The sequence below is a fragment of the Wyeomyia smithii genome, chromosome 2 (assembly GCF_029784165.1).
Source record: "Wyeomyia smithii strain HCP4-BCI-WySm-NY-G18 chromosome 2, ASM2978416v1, whole genome shotgun sequence".
NCBI classification, from domain to species: domain Eukaryota; kingdom Metazoa; phylum Arthropoda; class Insecta; order Diptera; family Culicidae; genus Wyeomyia; species Wyeomyia smithii.
In genome coordinates this window covers 261,111,441-261,131,682 of record NC_073695.1, presented here as the reverse complement: position 1 = coordinate 261,131,682, position 20,242 = coordinate 261,111,441, and the positions used below count along the sequence as shown (strand labels likewise).

At 36.8% G+C, this 20,242-nt stretch overlaps 1 protein-coding gene across 3 annotated transcripts in view; it reads right to left on the bottom strand.

Moving 5' to 3' along the window:
• LOC129724126 (paired box protein Pax-6-like) overlaps positions 1–17,910 on the bottom strand; it is a 190,923-nt gene extending 173,013 nt beyond the window's left edge. For all 3 annotated transcript variants that reach the window (XM_055678768.1, XM_055678769.1, XM_055678770.1), the window contains exon 1: positions 16,858–17,910. In XM_055678768.1, coding sequence (XP_055534743.1) covers positions 16,858–17,011 — 154 coding nt within the window. In that variant the 5' untranslated portion in view covers positions 17,012–17,910. The remainder of the gene's footprint in view (positions 1–16,857) is intronic.
• Between the last annotated feature and the right edge of the window lie 2,332 nt (positions 17,911–20,242).

Below are 20,242 nucleotides of genomic sequence, written 5' to 3'. Positions count from 1 at the left end.
CATGGGCCATAACTGGTTCATGCCATAACTGGCACTCCTCCCCTCATTTGTGTAAAGGGTTTACGTAATAAGAGTATTGATGATGACAAATATTTTTAAAGCCTGAACGGTTTGTTTGATCGGTGTGACGTATTTGGCAAAGTTGTAGATAACAATTTTGTCTTTCCGAAAAAAAATTACACCTTAATCACTTTTATCTGTTGGTTGATTTCGACAAGTTCCTTCATAAAGTCTTTCGCATTTTTTTTTAGTTTAAAATATTTCGTTTGTTGCAACATCCTTAGATTTACAAAATTTCCGAGCTGGGGCAATGGAATGTATGAGAAAATTTCTCATGGTCTGTCAATTCAACTTAACCGACACCAAAAGTTGCGTAAATCTAATTTTACTATATTTCCAAACGAATACATGACCGTTTTTCAGGCATTAGATAAATGTACAATTCCAAACAAAATCGTCCTAAAAATTCTAAAATATATAAAAAAAATTGCCAAACAGTTTGCCCAATCAACATGAATTTATGACACATTTTAAAATGACACATTTTTTTAATTTTTTTTAAAACTAGAACAAAAAAACAATTGCCAGAAGTGAAAATTTGTGTTCAAATTTCTGTTTTTTTTTACAATGTACATATATTTTTAAGTCTAGAAATTAATTTGCTACAACTCGTTCATACAGAACATTATTAAAAGTTTTTCTTTATAGTGGCTCATTCGTAACTCATTTATTATTAAAAGTTTTTGAGATACAATTTTTCAATGATTTCATCTACCAACACTGAAACACGCTTTCGTCCAAAAATCTGCGAAAAAGTCATGTGGCTTCTAATCGAAAGCAAATACAAAGTTTAATTACTATGAAAAAAATACTAATGTTTTGCTATTCGCAAACTGCTTGAAATATTTCATTTTTTAAGGCAGAATGCCACATTTGCGAGAGATCTTTGTTTAAATCTCATATAAAACTTCAATTTGGAGGCTCTAGAATAGTTTTCTTCTTGATTGTGTAGCTGTTGTTTATTTTTGATATAAAAAAAAACCTGAGAAATCCCTTTACTCCTTAACAAAATACTGTCAAAAGGACGAACACAGAATCAAAAAAACTACATGATTTTTTCACATTTCCGCGAAAAACTGTACAGGCAAAATGTCAATATTAACATTTACGTGTAACTTTAAAAAAACTAAATAACAATGCTAGATTCTCTCCTTCTCCTCACTTTGTTTCATTAATTACACTGTTACGATAAAAATTTCCAACGATTTCTTGCCCCAAATCCATAGATTTTAATATTGCCCAGCTTACTATGCAAAGAGCATTATGAAAAATGTAAAAAAAACTTAGTTATCACTCAAACAGAAAGTAAACACGAGAGTCCCTCAATAATATTATTAACGGATTTTTAGATGATATTCTCCGAGTTTCCGCACCGTGAACAAATGAAACGGAGGAGATGCAGAACGGTGGTTCCTGTCTTTAGTCCCGGTTATTTGGAATTCCCGTTCTCTTGCCGTTTTCCCCGACAGAGTAGCCACCCTGGAAAATAGTATACATCGAGAAAAATCACTTTTTTTTTCAACAAAACAAATAAAAAATATTATCACAAAAAGCTCACATTCTGACATATTTGACATTTTTAATTTTTTTCATGAAAACTACAAAATATTAGCTAAGCATTGATGGATTTCTGATCGTGAAGAACTGAGAAACAAAACAGTTGAAAGTTTTTGTTTGATCGGTATGATATCTTTGGCCAAGTTGTATACAGTAATTTTGTTCTTCCGGAAAGAATATACACCCGATCAGAAGAGCATAACTAAAAAATTACAAAATTCTATCAACGGGAGATACAAACAACATATTTTGATACGATTTTGTATTTTTCCATTTGCTTTTGATAACAAAATTGAATCTGAATGAGTTATAATAACAAATCCTGAAATGATGTTGTTCTGAAATAAATCTAACAGTTTTTTCGTCTCTATCAAAACCTCTTGTTTATAACAATGGTTGTTATTATACTGTTCTATGTGCTATCTAATTTTGTTAGAAAGCTCATACGTTAGTAACAAAGTTTGATATGGGTTTGATATTAGTAAAATATTTTTTGTTATGATTTCTGTTATTTTAACACCTAACGGGATCAAAATTAAAACAAAATCTGAAAGGTTTTTCACATAACAAATTAACCGCCTCTGTTACATTTTTTTTCGTCTTTCTGATCGGGCACCGTTGGACAATCAAATTAAATTTATAATTTGAATTTAATATTTCAAAAACATTATTTTTTATGAAACCTTTTTTTTCTACGAATATGACCACTAGTTTATCAAGTTATCTGAATTTAAAGGAACAAAAAAGAGAAAAAAAGTGTGAAAGAAATCAATATAACAAATGTTTACACCGTTGGAAATCGTAATTCTATTCCCCTAACAAAACATTAAAAAAATCTAATATTTTTTCTAAATTGTAGAAATTTTTTTTTCTAGGTTTAAATCATAAGCGTGAAACCCCCTTTTTAAAAACAGTTAAAATTATTTACAATTGATCATTTCTTCCCCTAAATATAAGACATTTAGTGTAATGCACAGAAAGAGAGTATGATCATAGCTTATTTTTAAGCTATATTTTCAGTTTCGTAACTTTGCTTTGCTTATTGTTTGATTTGGCGTATAGCTGTAGCTTCCACTTCAATGGAAGCCTAAATATGTAATTTATAAAAACATTGAAAAGCAGTGCTGCCGGTACCCGGATAACTGTCCAATGAAAAACAACATGTTGAGAAAACGGCGATTTAATATTATCCGTGAATTTTCGAATTTCCAGCAATTACATCCAGAACCAATGACCACAACAGTTTCATGACACCACAAGTTTATCGTTGAGAACAAAAAACCATGGATGGAATTGGTTTTACGTTATATATCTTGAAAAAAAAAAGACAAAATGGGACAAAACATGCGGGTACATTTCAAAAGTACTCGCATATTTCGTCTCATCACATATAAATTCAACCAGCAACCGGCAGTATCATTGGTAACGTAGATTGTGGGGAGCTCCGTAGCCGCAAGGTTACAGAGTTCGAATCTTAATAGAATCAGGCCATTTGGTTGTCAAAGGACTTTAGCATGGGTTTATTCTCAGGCTCCCCACCACGTACCCTTCCTTCAATCTGGATTCTACAGTACCTCTGTTGACTCTCCTCCTAACAAAAATAAGTCCCTATTATAATAAAACTGGTGTGAGTAACATTTTTATTTATTTATTTATTTCGTTAAACAAAAGTAGACTTAATATGTTTATAACTAACTTACATGCTATATGTTATTTATACTAGTGAAAGAGGAAAAAAAAGAGTTTATACATAATTGAATAATGGTTTCTTTACTTGACGGATTATTACAATGGATGTATTCTATCGATTTAAATTACGCGTGGAATTGAAATATTGTTTTAATTTAGTTCTCGACATAGAAAAGTCAATTGCTTCGCAGTGTTGGTTATACACTAGCATCATTTGATTAATAGGCCCGTATTTAGCATAATTGTTTCGTTGATGATTTAAAGAAAACAAAGTCCGAGTTCGTAAATTTCTAGAAGGTACAAAAAAATTGAGTTTTGATAATATTTCGGGTGAATCGACACGCTGAGATACGATATCGTTAACAAATGACATCATTGCGAATTCACGACGGGCTATTAATAATTGGATGTCAATAAGTCTGCAGCGTTCGTCATATGATGGTAGGGGAAATGACGTCCATCGTAGATTAGGAAGTGCATATAACAGGAATTGTTTTTGTACTGATTCTATTCTATCTACTGTAAGCGTTGGTAGCCTCCGCTTAGAAGGTTATTGAGATTTATTATATATATATATATATATATATATATATATATATATATATATATATATATATATATATATATATATATATATATATATATATATATATATATATATATATATATATATATATATATATATATATATATATATATATATATATATATATATATATATATATATATATATATATATATTCGTTTTATTTTGTTTGTTTTAATTGGGAAGTGTTTGTTTATGTGGATGTTACCCTCCCGACGCCCATGCCACCCAACGATTAACGTATGAACGCAGCCACCCACCCATGAGGTTAGTGCATCCCGCCACCAGAAGATGGGCGAAATGGAGCCGCAATGGAGAGAGGACTAAGTAGGATCTGGCGGGAGAGAGCTGCTTATTTGCTTGGCGAGGGCAATGACCGTTGGCGTAGGGCAATAACCTGTTGATCCTATCGAGAATCGAGTCTTGATCACTCGTAAAAAGTCGATAGATCGAAGCAGACCGTAAAAAAAAAGGAAGCTAGTTAAAAGTGTAATTAATCGTAGTGGTCAAGAGTGGAATTTGTGGACAACAGGTAAGCCAAGCCGCCCTACGCCGTTTAGCCGAAGAGTGCCCTCGCCAGAAAGCTGATGAAATTCTAATTTTCGCTTCCCCAGAACCCCGAAGTTTGAATTTGGATAACCACGTAGATTCGGTTTGGAAAAACCACAGCTGCTTTGGGAAAACCGTCGGAAAGCTCATCGTCCAGGATCAGGCCGGATTCCAACACACCGCCAGTTCAACGCTACAGTGTTCACCAGCGAGGGCGGCAAAGAACGCGGAATTGTCGCGGTTGTTGGCGGCAAAGGTGGAGGATATCGCGTCAGCCGGTTGCAGATTGGTGGCGAAAGGTGAAGGAAGCACAGGAAGAAAGGGGCCCCGAAAAGGAGAAGAAAAGGTTAGATAGAATATAAGAAAGTGGGAGGCCAGGTTTGCGAGAATAAAAGAATTGTAATTAGCCAAATACGTGTTTACATCGGCTTTTCAAGCATTTCCCAGACAACCCGCGAAAAATAAGGATAAGCGTGCCGACCCTGAGGCATTTTGTTCAGGGAGTCTCACCAACGCTCACGGTTGAGTCTACTGGCAACTTACACTACATGTGTTGCAGAAAACGGAGACCATACAATGCTACAGTATTCCAAAAGTGACCTGACATAGGAATTATAAAGTGTTTTTATTGTGTATGGATCTTGAAAATTATAGCAGAAACGTTTTATGAAACTGAGCATGTTACTAGCCTTATTGATAATTGTATTGTAATGATCAGTGAATGTTAATTTTGGGTCGAGTATGACTCCTAAGTCCCTAACTCGTTCACATTTCTCTACTACCTGATCTCCTAAGGAAATAATAATGCTTGGTATGTTTCTTTTTCTGCCAAAAGCCATCGAACTACATTTTTTTACGTTTAGCTGAAGAAGACTTTTTTTACACCAAATATAAAAATATTTTATCTCGTTACGAAAAATGTTTACATCATCAGCGTTTTAAAATTCAAAGAAATGTTTTATGTCGTCGGCATAAATAAGAGTTTTTACATGTTTTAGAATAAAGGAAATGTCGTTTACAAATAATATAAATAGTAGAGGGCCCAAATGAGAGCCTTGAGGAACTCCCGAGGTTACCTGAATAGGTTTCGATAGTACGCCCTTAATGAAAGTTCTCTCCAGCGAATTCTAACTAGGCGATATTGTTAGGATGGACAGAGGCTCGGTATAGTAGAGCAGTAAGCTTGAAACGGAAAGGTAATTACACACAAGCACTGATATGAAAGATAAGCGTATCACTTACTTCAATAGTGTTACTGCTAATAATATAAAGTGCGGAGTACAGAAAACACCTGGGCAGTATCACAATAGATCTAAGCGCTGGTCGTAGTGACGAGTCCACACAGAAAAAAAAACGTAAATTGTACTACAGAAAAACAACATTAGTCTAGTTAATTAAATGACATACATCTATATGCCTAAAATAACCCGATATACACTAATCTGGAGCAAAATTATATGTTTGCAGTTTATACCACTATGCAGTGGGACTGTAATGCGGGTACTTTCAATATGGGACAAAAACAACTTGGTATTTTTTCCATGTTTTTCCATACAAAAGTATCAATTTAAATTTTTTTACAGAAAATTTGATAACAATCAAGTCAATTCCCGATGATAACTCAAAAGCGACATAAATCAGTATGGAACAGTTATGCGGGTACCGGCAGAGTGGGCCTGATACAGAACCTTGAGGTACACCGAAGCTCATGGTCAAATCTCAGCTGGTGTGGTTATCAACGATTACACATTGTTTGCCACCAGTTAAGTAAGTTTTCAACAGTTTCAAAGCATTATTCCTTATTCCGTAGCTTTTTGATTTAGACAACGATGTACCTAGTATGCAATCGAAAGATTTTGAAACTTTTTAACATCAATCTGTGCTTCATGAACTAATTACATTTCTTTGTACTGTGACTTACATTTTAAAACGTAAAGTAGGCAATGTCTGTATTTTTTTTTTTTTTTGAGATGCGAAAATGAACAAGGGCTGAGGGTGTCATTTAGTCTTGGTTGATCGAGGCGTGCTTGGAGCAGGGCGCAATAGTGAAGGGTGATCGATATTGATCTTGGAGGAAACTACTTCCCCAGTAGTTTACTTGGCCAAAACACCATGCCGGAGACATCGAAGATTGCGGGTTCGAATCCCGTCTGTACGAGGCAAATTTTTTTCTAAGTCTAAATCACACCAGCACTGCCGGTACCCGCATAACTGTCCCATACTGATTTTGGTCACTTTTGAGTTATCATCGGAAATCGACTTAATTGTTATCATATTTTCTGTAAAAAAATTAAAATTGATACTTTTGTATGGAAAAACATGGAAAAAATACCAAGTTGTTTTTGTCCCATATTGAAAGTACCCGCATTACAGTCCCACTGCATAGTGGTATAAACTGCAAACATATAATTTTGCTCCAGATTAGTGTATATCGTATTATTCTAGTCATATAGAAGTATGACATTTAATTAACTAGACTAATGTCGTTTTTCTGTAGTACAATCCACGTTGCCAATGATACTGCCGGTTGCTGGTTTAATTTATATGTGATGGGACAAAATATGCGAGTACTTTTGAAATGTACCCGCATATTTTGTCCCATTTTGTCTTCTTCTCAAGTTATATAACGTAAAACCAATTCCATCCATGTTTTTTTGTTTTCAACGATAAACTTGTGCTGCCATGAAACTGTTATGGTCATTGGTTCTGGATGTAATTGCTGGAAATCCGAAAATTCATGGATAATATTAAATCGCTGTTTTCTCAACATGTTGTTTTTCATTATGGGACAGTTATCCGGGTACCGGCAGAGCAGCTCTTGTTCATTTTTCGCATCCTCGGAAAAAAAATCACATGCATTGCCTACTTTACAACATCAATGTGTGGTTTATAATTCGTAGGAGAAAAGAAACAATTTACAATTCATTCTGTGGGATATTTTCCAAACAAACGAAGGGAGCACCAATGGGAAATCCTATTTCACTTTTCCTATGTAAACTTTCATAGGCAAACTTGGAAGATAAATTAAACGAAAGAGATTTCTTTCCTGACCGTTGGTATAGGTACGTGAATGATAGTTTTCACATTTTAAATAGTGGGAACTGCAGAATATTTTGAAAAATTTTGAATGATATTCTAAAAGTATCCGATTTATTCTGGAAATTGAACAAAACAACATACTTCCTGTTTTGGATGTAATCGTTGTTAAGAACTCCGACCACTTTGAATTCGAAATGTTTTGAAAATCCACGAATACGGTTGCTTTTTACTATTTGAAATTGACGAGCAGAATGGTTATAATAGAAAAACCATCCAAGCTATTTGTGATAAGAAGAAACGAATGCAACACAAAAAATCTTACACAACACTCACACCGTTAACAGCAGATCGAAAAGAGTACACGCAAAAGATTAATGGTGCGAAACCACCCTATCACACATACCATCAATATTGTGCAGAATTAACACAATCGATGATTAAGATTAAAATCTGTACAACGAATGCGTGCCGAGACTGACACATTTGATGCCCTAGCGTAAATTAAATGTATTAGGCTGCTCTAAACCACTACAATTATATAGTATCAACTTATGTTCAGTATGCTGCAATCGTTAAAGCAGTGCAACCAGCAATCAATACTGATGATTTTGGGCAGATTAGGGTAATGCGAATATAAACTGATTTGTTCATTTTCATGGATCCGGTCATTCGAAACATCATGAATCAACAAAATTAAAAAATAAACATTTGAGTTTGTTCTAAACATTTTGCATTTAACCATGACTCTGGTTTCATTAATGTGCGTTTGATTCCACAGAACGATCAGGTTTCGATCTCTGTCAGTGTATCCAGTGCACAGTTGTTACGTTAGGCATTCCAAACTTTTTTTTGGGAAACTGAACTTTTGCGTGTAGTTGATGAATACGATTTTAACTTTAGCAGGTGTTCATAAAATCGCATGTCCACATTGTGACAAGATTTACATTGGTCAAGCCAAAAATAAGTTGGGGCATTCGGTTTACGAATCGCACTTCAAACTAGTGTTATTATCAATTAAAAATAGGTAGCGTTGTTGAGCTTAAGCACAATGAGCAATTTCAAGTCATAATAACATGATTGAAACAAACGATTACTAAACAGTTTGGCCGATGATTTAACAACAGTTTGTCAAACTAAATGTCATTAGTTACGGCTAATTACTAGCGCCGCAAATCAAAACCAACTTTGAAATCGCACTGATAGCTAATATTATCTACTATGACGAAAAAACTTTGAGCTTGCAAGCTCCATGAAACTTGAGCTCCTATGTACGTTATTACGACAAACAGGTATGTTATTTGTCGCGTCGTTCGAAGAAACCTGTAGACAATAGACGATCCACAGCTTAGTTACCCTGCCCCCCAAACAAGCCGCGATGAAATGCCAAGTTTCACCAGTTGCTCACAAAACCCGTTCACTGTGGCCGCGATCCATCGATCGATCGATCGCCACGATGCAATGCCCGTTTATGATCAATTTGTCGTTCGCGCATTACCTGCTCCCGCGGGATCGCGGGATCTTGATCGCGATCGCGTCTCATACCTCGAATATTATGATTGCATACATAAGCATTATTTGTCATGTTCTTCTCCGATCGCTCGCACAACCACTGGAGACACCTCCTGGACCCGCCGGAGCGCGAAATTCGGCTTTCTTCTTTTTCTTCTCCGTCCCTACCGTTGGTAACTGTTTCGCAACAATTTAATGAGCTGGCGGATGTTGTCGTTGATTTTGACAGTTTTTTTTTCGGTTACACTACCTGTTATTGTCATCAGATCTTTCTCTTTATTACTCACCGTCACCCGGGGATGTTGAATGCTTACGGTAGTTCTGCCTCCGAGATGGGAAATTGCATGGCTCCAAGCAACCTCCCGGCACGGTAGTTCCTACCACCCTCGGATTCACTTGCGTTGCTTCAATGACGCGTAACGCATTGTAGCTCTACCAGGATTAGCGAACCTATACATTAGAGAAATGACAAGACACTCACCGTTAAGGCAACTGTCAACATCAAAACGGATAACGGCAATGCAAAATGATACAACTCGCCCGTTTTGATGTTGACAGTTACCTTAACGGTGAGTGTCTTGTCATTTCTCTAATGTATAGGTTCGCTAACCAGGATGCAGGATTCCACTCGAGCCATCAACGCGCGCATGATTTCACCGAGAACATTTGCCAAAGTTCTCGGGAACCGGGACAAGCAATTTCACAAGTCGAATTTTTAAGTTCACTACACCTTCCGCCCCACCACCTTTGTGGATGAAACGTAACCTGACTCCTGGGCCCATCATCGCACAGCACAACAACGCCGGGTGTGATGGTTGCCCCTCTCGCTTACGCATCCCGCCTCAAACTCGAACTCGCGACGAATGATTGATCTTATTTGTGAGCAAGTTTGACTTGATTTTGATAAATATCTCGCACGGGCATTGCCCGCCGCTGCAGCAGATCGTGACGCTGCGACTGCGCGCGAAGGATGCGTCGTCGTCGTCGTCGTCAGTGAATGCGCAGCGCATGCTTCGATGCTAATTTGCACCGGACGGTTTGACTGGGGATCCGCGAGGCCGCCATCGTCGTTGACAGCTTGAGTCCTGGCACGGGTGGGATTTGAATTTGAAGATCGATGATGATTTATCACGGTTGGGCTCTCGGAGTTAGGGTCGGTTCGTGGGAAGCACATTTTGACGATTTGGCGGTAAAGATGTGAGTCGCGAGAAAAGGAAAGTAAAAATGTGTTTTTGAATGGAATTTTCATATTTTGAACTTGTGCCAACTTGATTTACAATTGATTACCGTTTCATTAGTACCTATGTATTTGGATACTCAATGAGAAAAATGGTTTATGTTCAAGCCTATGCAGCAACATACTGGTTATTCAGGGACTGCCATATTGAACAGAATTAGTGTCTTCATGGAGACTGAAAAGCTCTAGCGTGTAAAATAAAATCGGAGTACTGGCCCATTAACATGAAACGAAAAATAAAAAACCGGAGCAAGCAAGTGTTTATATATAGGAATAGCTTTGATTTAGGTATTGTTATCCGTCACTTTTTAACTAGACAATTGTGCGAGCTCGGTCGGAAAGGGTTGAAAGGGTAGTTGATTATAGTTTTTACAAAGTAAAGAATTATGCTTTCCTATACGTTTTCTTCGAGAGCTGAGCAACTTTAACATTCGGCAGAACAGCTCCTTAGGCAATTGTGACCATTCCGTAGCAGATGATGAATTCGACCTATCGGGGATTGAAGTCCAGCACGAGATGAACGAAATACCAGAATAAAAACCGTTCTGGGTTTAATTTTTTTTTTAATTTTTTTTTCTTTTTTCTCCATAACCAGACAATTATTAATGTTTAGCTTATATTTTGTAGTTTAAAATATAGACTTTTTGAAATATTTATTTTAATCCTAATTTCTAATCATCTATACCCTTACATAAACTCTTTTCACAAATTATTGGTGATTCGAAAAAAAAAAAAACTTATAGCACAAAATGACACCTTAAGCCCATTAGAACATCTGTGCAAAGTTTCAGCCAAATCAAATAGGGGAACTGCTCCATTATTCATTTCAGCCCATATATTCATCTCATACAACAAGAAAACACTATTAAAAACAGGAAAAAACGCATATTTTCTTCTTAAACCAATCTGCTAATCCTTCTTCTTAGTTCACTTTAGATTACTCATAAAGTATAACCCTCAAAAACTCACTTAAAAGCACTAAATTTGATATTATAGACGGGCATTTGCACTCTTAAACTCATTTAATTCATTTCATCATTCATTTTTCATCACTAGTGGACCACTTTTTATTTTATTCACCAAACAAAATCACTCACTACACTAAGAATACTTTAATCTTTGAAATGTTCACTTCAAAATTCCAGAAACAAGCTTGAATTAGCAGAAATATATGAGATGAATTTCTCCAATTCCTGAATTACAACTGTATGTATTTTCATCTGTTTTCACTGCGTTGAAGAAAATCAAAAGTTGCCAAATCAGTTTTTGTTAATACGAAAAAATCATACTGAAAATGCTAAATTATTCCGACATAATTGACATGATACTATAGCACTGTAGTGGTTACCTAGGTTACCAATTTTGCACGTAAACAACTACAGCAGATATCTAGGTAACCTACTACGACGGGCTGCGGCTACGTTCATTCATGATAATGTTATTCATTCATGTTTAACAGTGTGATGAAAATGGAGGCGTCGTGAGAATTGTTTTACAAAATTCAGGATAAATCTAGCTAATTTTACTTAATATACAATGCCGAACGATTCCATATAAGCACGTAAGCATATTTAGTTTATTTGTTCAATGGTTTCGTTAAAATTTCATGTTTAATCCGTGCATTCTTCGTAAATATCGGCTTAATGAAATAAATAATGGAGCAGTTCCCCTATGCCAATTTAAAATATTCATTAAAACTGGGACATTCTGGATATATTTTAAATGATCTGCAGTGATCGGTTATACAATGAAGAATAAATTTTTGCATGCCAAGCTTTTATACGTGACTACTGAGAGTTACGCCTACGGTGGGCGAAGCGTTTTACACTCGAGCGAGCAAAATAAAAATCTCAACAACAAATCGTTTACAATGTCAAATCATTTGTATCCTTTAGTGTCAGCTGTGCTGGATAAGATATTCAACAGTACAATAGTTAACGTTACATTGTTACGCATTTGGACGGTTGCATTGATATGTTTCCAATCGATTGCTGTTAGAATGTAGTTAACCTGCACGCAAAAGTTCATGCTTACATCATCCTATGTATCCTATCAAAACGCACATTAAATGCTCTGGCTATGCACAATAAATGTGTCCAAAGGATAACGCAACAGTTGCGTAATAAATACATTGACAGAGATCGGAATCAGAATATGTATAGTATACACATAATTGTGGTGTTTTGGTAGACTTCGGTTTTGGGCAAACGATCAGTTTGGGGCGCTCAAAAAAACCGCTGGTTACTTCCGCGAGTCGGTGCGTATCAAAGGCTCGTGCATCCCTAATCACAGTCAGCAACCGAAACAGCTAATAGCGAACCTTGTTGCAACAGAATTTACTGAAGCTGGTGCCAGTAACGTGGAACCGAATGTATATAAATAAAACCAGAGTCGTCGTTAAATGCAAAATGTTTTAAACAAATCCAATGTCTTTTTAATTGTTATTGATTTGATGATATTTTTGAATGACCGGATTCATGGTAGTGAATCGATTAGTTCATATTTGCATTAACCTAGTCAGTACCAAGATTATCAGTATTGATTACTGCTTGCACTGCTGCATTCTGAAAAATATTACCAATACCAGTACGAATCATCATGCCAATACTAGCACCGGTTAATTCTTCAAAAGTGTTTTGATTTTGAGTCTCCGAAACAGTACAAAAGATGCTCTAGAAAGACGCAATATTGATGTGGTTACGCACAGTCCTACTTGTGCGTGGCTGTTAGAACCTAAAAAAACTGATGTCTTGTAAGAAAACATACTGTTAGAGGCATCGCTGGTCTAACGGTACACTATTTTTATTCGCGTGCAATCAAGGAAAAAACCGCAATGTTGCTGCTGATGATGACCAACAGTATAACTCATAGTTATCATAAAAACCATAAATTCCTCAACAAGAATTGAACATTTTTGCAACGGTTACAAGTTATAAGTCATTTTTATTCAAATTTATCTTTGATGTTCACTGAATAATTGTGACCGGCTCAATAAAAAAAGAGTGAATCCTCAAAAAAAAAAAACGAATTTAGAGTAAGGGTAAGAGCCGGCGAAGGCTGGTAAATGCTTCGAAAAGCAGTGTTGCCGATCTAAAGTTAGCATAAATTCTCCATACTTATCTTACAAAAAAAAAAAAAAAAAAAACACCGAAAGATGCGAGATACGTTCTAAATACGTATGGAAACGCATAAAAAAGACTAAGTTGATTTGAAAAAAAATGACGTAGAAAACTGTCCCAAAACGTTTAAACTTTGACTATTATATTAGTATATATCATTTTAGTCTGTTTTCCGGAACCATAGAAACATTTCTTGCTCTCAAAAACTTACACATTATAGAGTAGGTTCCATTTGCTTGATTAGTTCCCGAGCTATGCAGAAATTTGTGTTGGATTTGTGTGGTATCCCTTTTTACCAGAAAAGGGGAATGTTATGTTATGCACCATAAAAATATTTCTTGCTCTCAAAAACCTTTACATGTCAAATTTAGTTCCATTTACTGGAATACTAGTTCCTGAGTTGCGCAGAAATTCCTGTTTGATTTGTATGAGATTTCTTTACTTCCAGAAAAGGGAGTTGAAATGTCATGAAAATATTTTTTGTCTACAAAAAGTTTCACAGGCCATATTTAGTTCCATTTGCTTGATAAGTTCGCGAGTTATACAGGAATTTGTGTTTCATTTGTATAGAAGCCCTCCCTTCCAGAGTAGAAAGGGGTCTCAAACTTTCATAGGAACTTCCCGACCTTGAAAACATCTACATACAAATTTTCATGCAGTTCGCTTCAGGAAATCCAAGTCTGTATGGATCAGACAGACAGACAAAACTAAATTTTTATATGCATACAAGATAACGATTTAATCTGTCTTCTTCTTTGTTGCTAAGGCTCCTTAGTATTAAATTTGAAAATAGACTAGATAGGAAAGAATGAATATGTGATAGTAGATAAAAATAAAGTTGGTAATACTCAGTACGGGATACCGTCAAAAAATAACTCTCCTAGAAAAAATTACCATTGTTAATCGATGAACGCTAATAGCCATTATAAACTTATTATTCAATTATTATGTTTTCGTCAATCGAAATTGTGTAGTAACCGCAACTGCATCAAAATGCGTGAAAAGTATATTTAGCGCCCCGGAGTGGAGTTCATTTTTGTTAATTTTACAAAAACGACACAGATATTATTTTTCTTTCTCACATATTCCTATGAACCACCAATATAACTCTATATTCGCACCTACCGGTATGAAACAAGACTAGCTCTTATCGCTTAATTTAAGTAGTTTATGCTTTTTATTCAGAAAATTATGGTTTTGATAAAAAATTCTTGCTCTGCTGTAAATTGAGCGAATTGGTGATTAGCATTTCATACATCAAATTTCTAGCGTAACAAAGAGTCTCGCTTAACGAATCAAAAATTAACGAAATCGCTGATACGTCAATTGAAAATTACCGTTAATAAATTTGTTATTTAGTGGATTGGCGCAGTTCCCACTTCCTCTAATAACGCAAGCGAAAAAGCAAGTCAAATGTTTCACTAACGTTTATTGAAAACATTCCGCGAAAGAAATCCCTTTCGAATATAAATTCACAACTTTCTGAGCCGAATTGTTGGCATGAAGTTCGAGACTAGCCAAAAATATCGTTTTTTTTTTGTCTACAAAACTAAAGTATGCTTCGAAGCAACACCAAAATAAGCCAAAGAGAAGACTTTTAGCAAAGATCAATGAACTTTTATCAGATACAGTCAGGTTTTTTTTACGCGGGGATACGTACCTCATAAAAAAAACCGCGTTAATTTGAAAATCCGCGTAAAAAACCGCGCTAGTTAAAAATCCGCGTAATAAAACCAACGTTTTTTTTAAATCCGCGTAAAGTAGTCAAGCAAGAAGGGCTTTAGAAAAAAAAAACCCGAAACGCTCTAGAACCAGTATTCAAAATTGTCCTCTTTGATGGATCTTTCGGTGGGCGGAGAGTATTTTTTGGACTAAGTCTTTTACTAGATAAACACTTAAACGTTTCTGGTTCCAAACCCACGTTAATTCGGAAATTCGCGAAATTTTTTTTGAATTAGCGCGGTATCGCGTAAAAAAAACCGCGTTAATTCAAAAATCCGCGTAAAAAAAACCTCGTCAATTCAAAAATCCGCGTAAAAAAACCTCGTAAAAAATCCGCGTATGAAAAACCGCGTAAAAAACCCTGACTGTATCTAATAAACCAGTATAGTTCACTCCAGCATTTTTCATGTAAAAAGTCGTAAAGACAACAACCCCTCTCGTGGTTAAAAAGGTCACTAAAGTCATTGTTGTTGAAAATGTGTGAGCATGTAACCTATATCTCACACAGGGAACTAAAACTACGCAAATGTAGACGTGGTTACCTTTATTTCATACTTCATCAAATTCACATTCAAATATTCAGACCAAAAATATCTAGAGAAACATATCAAAAGGTCCTATCTGCTTTCATCGATTCTTTGATCGATCACTTTCATTCAATCATCACAACTTATTAAACACCCTTTTATGACACGTTATTTGCACAAGTTGATAGCGGAGGAATCACAGCCTTCTGAACGAAAACTCTGATTGGGAGAGCCACTAAAGCTGGACCAGTATCAAAATGAAAAGACGCTCCGGAAAAACGATGAAGACAGATAGGACCTTTTGAAATGTTTATCTAGATATATGCTAAAAGAAGAATGAAGGAAACACTAGCTAAAGCTTGGTTAAAAGGTACCAAATGCTAATCAGAAGTTTCACAACCACTTTCTTATATACAGAGAATATTGAACATTTAAGTTAAGGAGCACGGAAGAAGTCAGAAACCTTTACTTAGGCAAAAACCCAGTAAAGGTATGAACGTCTTGATGAAAATGTCAACTGTGAGGAATTGAAGAATTGATTTTCTTCGCTCCGACTGAAAGAATGCTTAGATGTTTATCTTCAAAAAATAAAAAATTTGCCCTTTACTAATTGGAAACAAAAAAAAGTCGTGACCTTGATGCACTAGTCAACAAGGGCTTTGCCCTGGAGCTCAAACTAAAATAATACAAAAGATAATGGCTTTTTAACCATTCCTGTATTCTTTGGTGCCCCTAGCGAAATGAAATTTCTCGACGAGTTCGTCGCTTCTACGTTCGCTTACAGGAAACTCCATTTAAGTCTCTGAAGACTTTACACATTTCCACTTTTTTGAGCTCAGGAGCCCACCTGTGTGGACAACTGGTCGACAAAAGTGAACAAAATATTCGCCCTGGAGTTCAAACTGGAAAAATGTAAGATTATTGCCATTTCCCATAAGCAAATATATTTAATAGAATTTTTAAAGGAACATTTTGTAATGTAATAACTGGATAAAAGCTAATCAACAGTTGAATGAATTACAGTTCTAGAAAATGACTGCTGGGAGGTTATTAAGTTTTTTTCCTTAATACTGATGTGTACTCTCATAATTTCGATCGGGATCCGTTTTACAAGAAGAGTGCACTAATCTTTGATTTGAATTCAACTTGAAGTCGCAAATCACATTGTCCTCATACCCATTATTTCACTTCGTAATTCGCACATTTTCCGCCCCAATTCACGTAACGAAGAACCCCGTCGGAACTCTAGTAAAGCTCACTTACCGGTCGGTGACAGCTGCATCGTCGGTGGCGGAGGCTGCTGCTGGCCCGGGGGCAACCCCCCGGGTGCCCTCGGTGGTTCCATGCTCCACGGGGCGGCTCCACTGGTCGGCAGCTGTGCGAACTCACTCCCGATGGCGGACCCTATCAACATCATATAGGAAGCGGGTGCCGGCCGAGGTGCCGTGGCGCCTTCGCGGAACCTAGTTCCCTTGTGGATAATAAACGGACGGTTGAAGGAGGAGGTGGGCGGGGGGTGGTTGGTTTGTAGGGTCAACACGGTCAAGGTTTCGCACACAGTTTTGTTCTTCGTTGAAGACGCGCACTCAGCGGAAAGATCCTCACACGTTCCCTAGTGGGGTTCAACGGGTGGCACCGGTAATTAATTAATTAAAAGTTGATCGGAAACAAATAGCAGTGACACTTGACAATGGTCGTCGGTCTGTTTACGGTCACATCCACTGCTGGCTTCTCCGGTTTGCTAACTTGACTCGGTGTGTGCTACCTGAAGTGTGAGATCGTTAATTAACGTCGCGGGTTACTGGAATTTTTACACCACGTTCTTTATTGGGCGTTTCTGTTTAATTATCACAAAATTTCCACTTCACCAGCAAGCACTTGATTATTCACTTATCGCTCCGAATAAGGAACACTCCGGTAGGACGACTACACTGCTGCGATCATATTTTTCCCTTCGAATTTCACTCGATGTGCGTGAGCAGAAAACCGGGCAATATTTCACAGATAACAGGTTTGCGAACTTCACCGCGGTCCACGATGGGAACCAGATTTCTGTTTCGCGATTTTCGGATTGTTCCTCTACAGATTTCGCACGCACGCACGCAAGGTCCCTGCCGGTGATCGGTTCGGCAGCATCGTACGCTGTCACGGATCGGTTTGATCGAGGACAAAATAAACGAAAAAAAAACTAAAACAAACAACACACGAAGAGCAAGACAAGAAAATCCACTCTCGGGTGAAAATCTACGCGCGATCGACCGGCGCTCGATCTCGGTTCGCCTTTCGACGGTGCTGATAGAAGCAGCTCTTGCTCTGGTTACCAGTGCCAGACTGACATAGGCAGGAAACGAGAAGCACGAAAGCGTTGAGCAAAATCAAGCACCCGTTGAGCTTGGAGAGCCACACAGCCACCGTTGCGTTGTTGGTTGAGGCGAACGTGAGGCACACACAGACACACAGCTAGGGGCCGCTCAGGTGCAGAGCACAGGTAGGCAGATAGTCGCGCGAGCTAAAGCTAGAGTTGTCCCGCTTGCACCACCGGACGGTTTCGGATTCAGCGGTGGGAGAGAGCGAGAGATGGCATGCAGGCGAGAATTGGTCGCAACCCACTGGGTTTACGTGGTCTTGCATCTTGTGCGCGGAAGTGTGGAGTGGCTTTAACCGAATGAACGAACGGGTGGTGATGGTGGGTGGTGGTAGATGCAGAGAACGCGGTTAACAGAGTAGGTACATTAGCTAGCCCTGCTATACGGCCGACGGCTGCCAATGCGCTGTCGATGTGGTGGAACTTGGAACTGCGGATAGTGTGAAGCTGGCGAAGGTAGAGCATAAAATGCGACGGCATAAGTTTTCGTTGTCTTGATTAGTAATATGCAAAATGTTCGAAAGTTTGTCGGATTTCTCTTCGAATTTCTTGCTCTCGTTTTGAAATGAGATGTGTTCCTAATATAACAAATTAACTACTCTCATTCGGTTCTGGAAAATGATAATTGAAGTGATCTAATCCGTTATTGTATAAATTAACAATTTTGAGCATACAGGAATCAAAAAAACAGGCCCATGTGTGTTTGCATGTTTGCACAGAGTCGGATAAAATGGCGTTTGTGAAAGTATTCAATAACACACTTTATCGTTTAATTTGCCCATTTTTGGTAGAATATCGGCACAACTATTAGTTGCTGGACGAGTTGATCTTCCACTATTTTGACTGTAAGTCAGCCCAGGACTTTTAGAAACGTTTTCAAAAACCTTGTAAAATGGTGTTGCATAATTATCTAATTGGGCTTTTGACTAATTATATAGTCTCTGCCTGACTGCTCTCGCCATCTGTTATCTGTCATAACTTTTGACAGAGTGACAAGTTCTAGGTTGTAAATGACACAGGGACAGAAGGTTGAGTTTTGTTCGGCCGAAAATCCGGTCGTTCCCTTCCGATGTAAATATATTAGAAAAAAATAAAACATGATTTTTTTTTGGTAATACATACATTTTTTAGGGTGGGCTTTTTAGTTCTCGAGTTATGATGTAATGATATGATTTCAACAGCAAGTTGAGCAAATCCTCAACATGAAAATTTTTTCAAATGTTCATTTTATGGTATAAAAATTTAATTTAAATTATTGTAGAATATTTTGAACTCGTAACTTGAACATCTTCGTTTGAACCATTCCAGATGAATAGTATTTCATTCAAATTCGACCGTTTTTCATGTCAAAGAAACTTTGCACACAAGTTAGCCTAGCAAACTGAACATTTTCCGTGGATTTTCAGACTCAGGATAAGAACATGTATAGAATTATAGCTCAGAAACCTGTTGTTGTACAGTAAGGTCTTTTTTACACTTTTTTTACGCAGGTTGCACTTCCTAATTACCGTAAACTGGGGTGACTTTTATCACTTTTTTGATTGTATCCTTAATATTTCCAGAATATACTGAAAACAATATTGTTTGATATTTTTAAAATAAGTACTGGCATGCATTAAGAAAGATTCAGTCACTACTTCAAAAGTTCAGCAAAAATTTGGCTGTTTTTAAATATGCTCTAAAAATTTTACACCAATCATCATTCCGGGGTGACTTTGATCACTTCATTGTTTTGATGAATTTGGAGTATCATTTTGCTACTTTCACTAAACACAGCCTAAAACGACTTTAACGAGTTTATAAATATGGAAAGCAATTTGGGGGCCATTCACATTCTACGTGAACAGTTTATGTTAGCGAATGTCCAAGATTCATACAAAATTTCTAGAATATATATGAATGATTATCCACTGAGAGGGAAGGTGGTCTAAAATCATCAAAAACTAGTCCACGAGGAATATGACCTATGAAATTGTCCAAATTTGCATGTTACTTCACGTATTGGGTTTTCGTTAAGAAGAAATATGTTATACGCTGTGGAGAATATTGGGACTCAACATTGCTTTCGAGGAAAATCTTGCAAAAATAACAATAAAATGTATTGTTATAATTTGTTCACCTTAGAACTAATCTGGGAACAAAATAAAAAAAAATTACATGCTGCAACTTGTTGTTTTGAATCTGCTTGAACCGTTTGTTTGTATGCAACAAAAATCGCCAGAAGTACACTTTATTTTCAATTAATATTTTGGCATGTAAAACACTCTTTAAATAGCAGGAAAT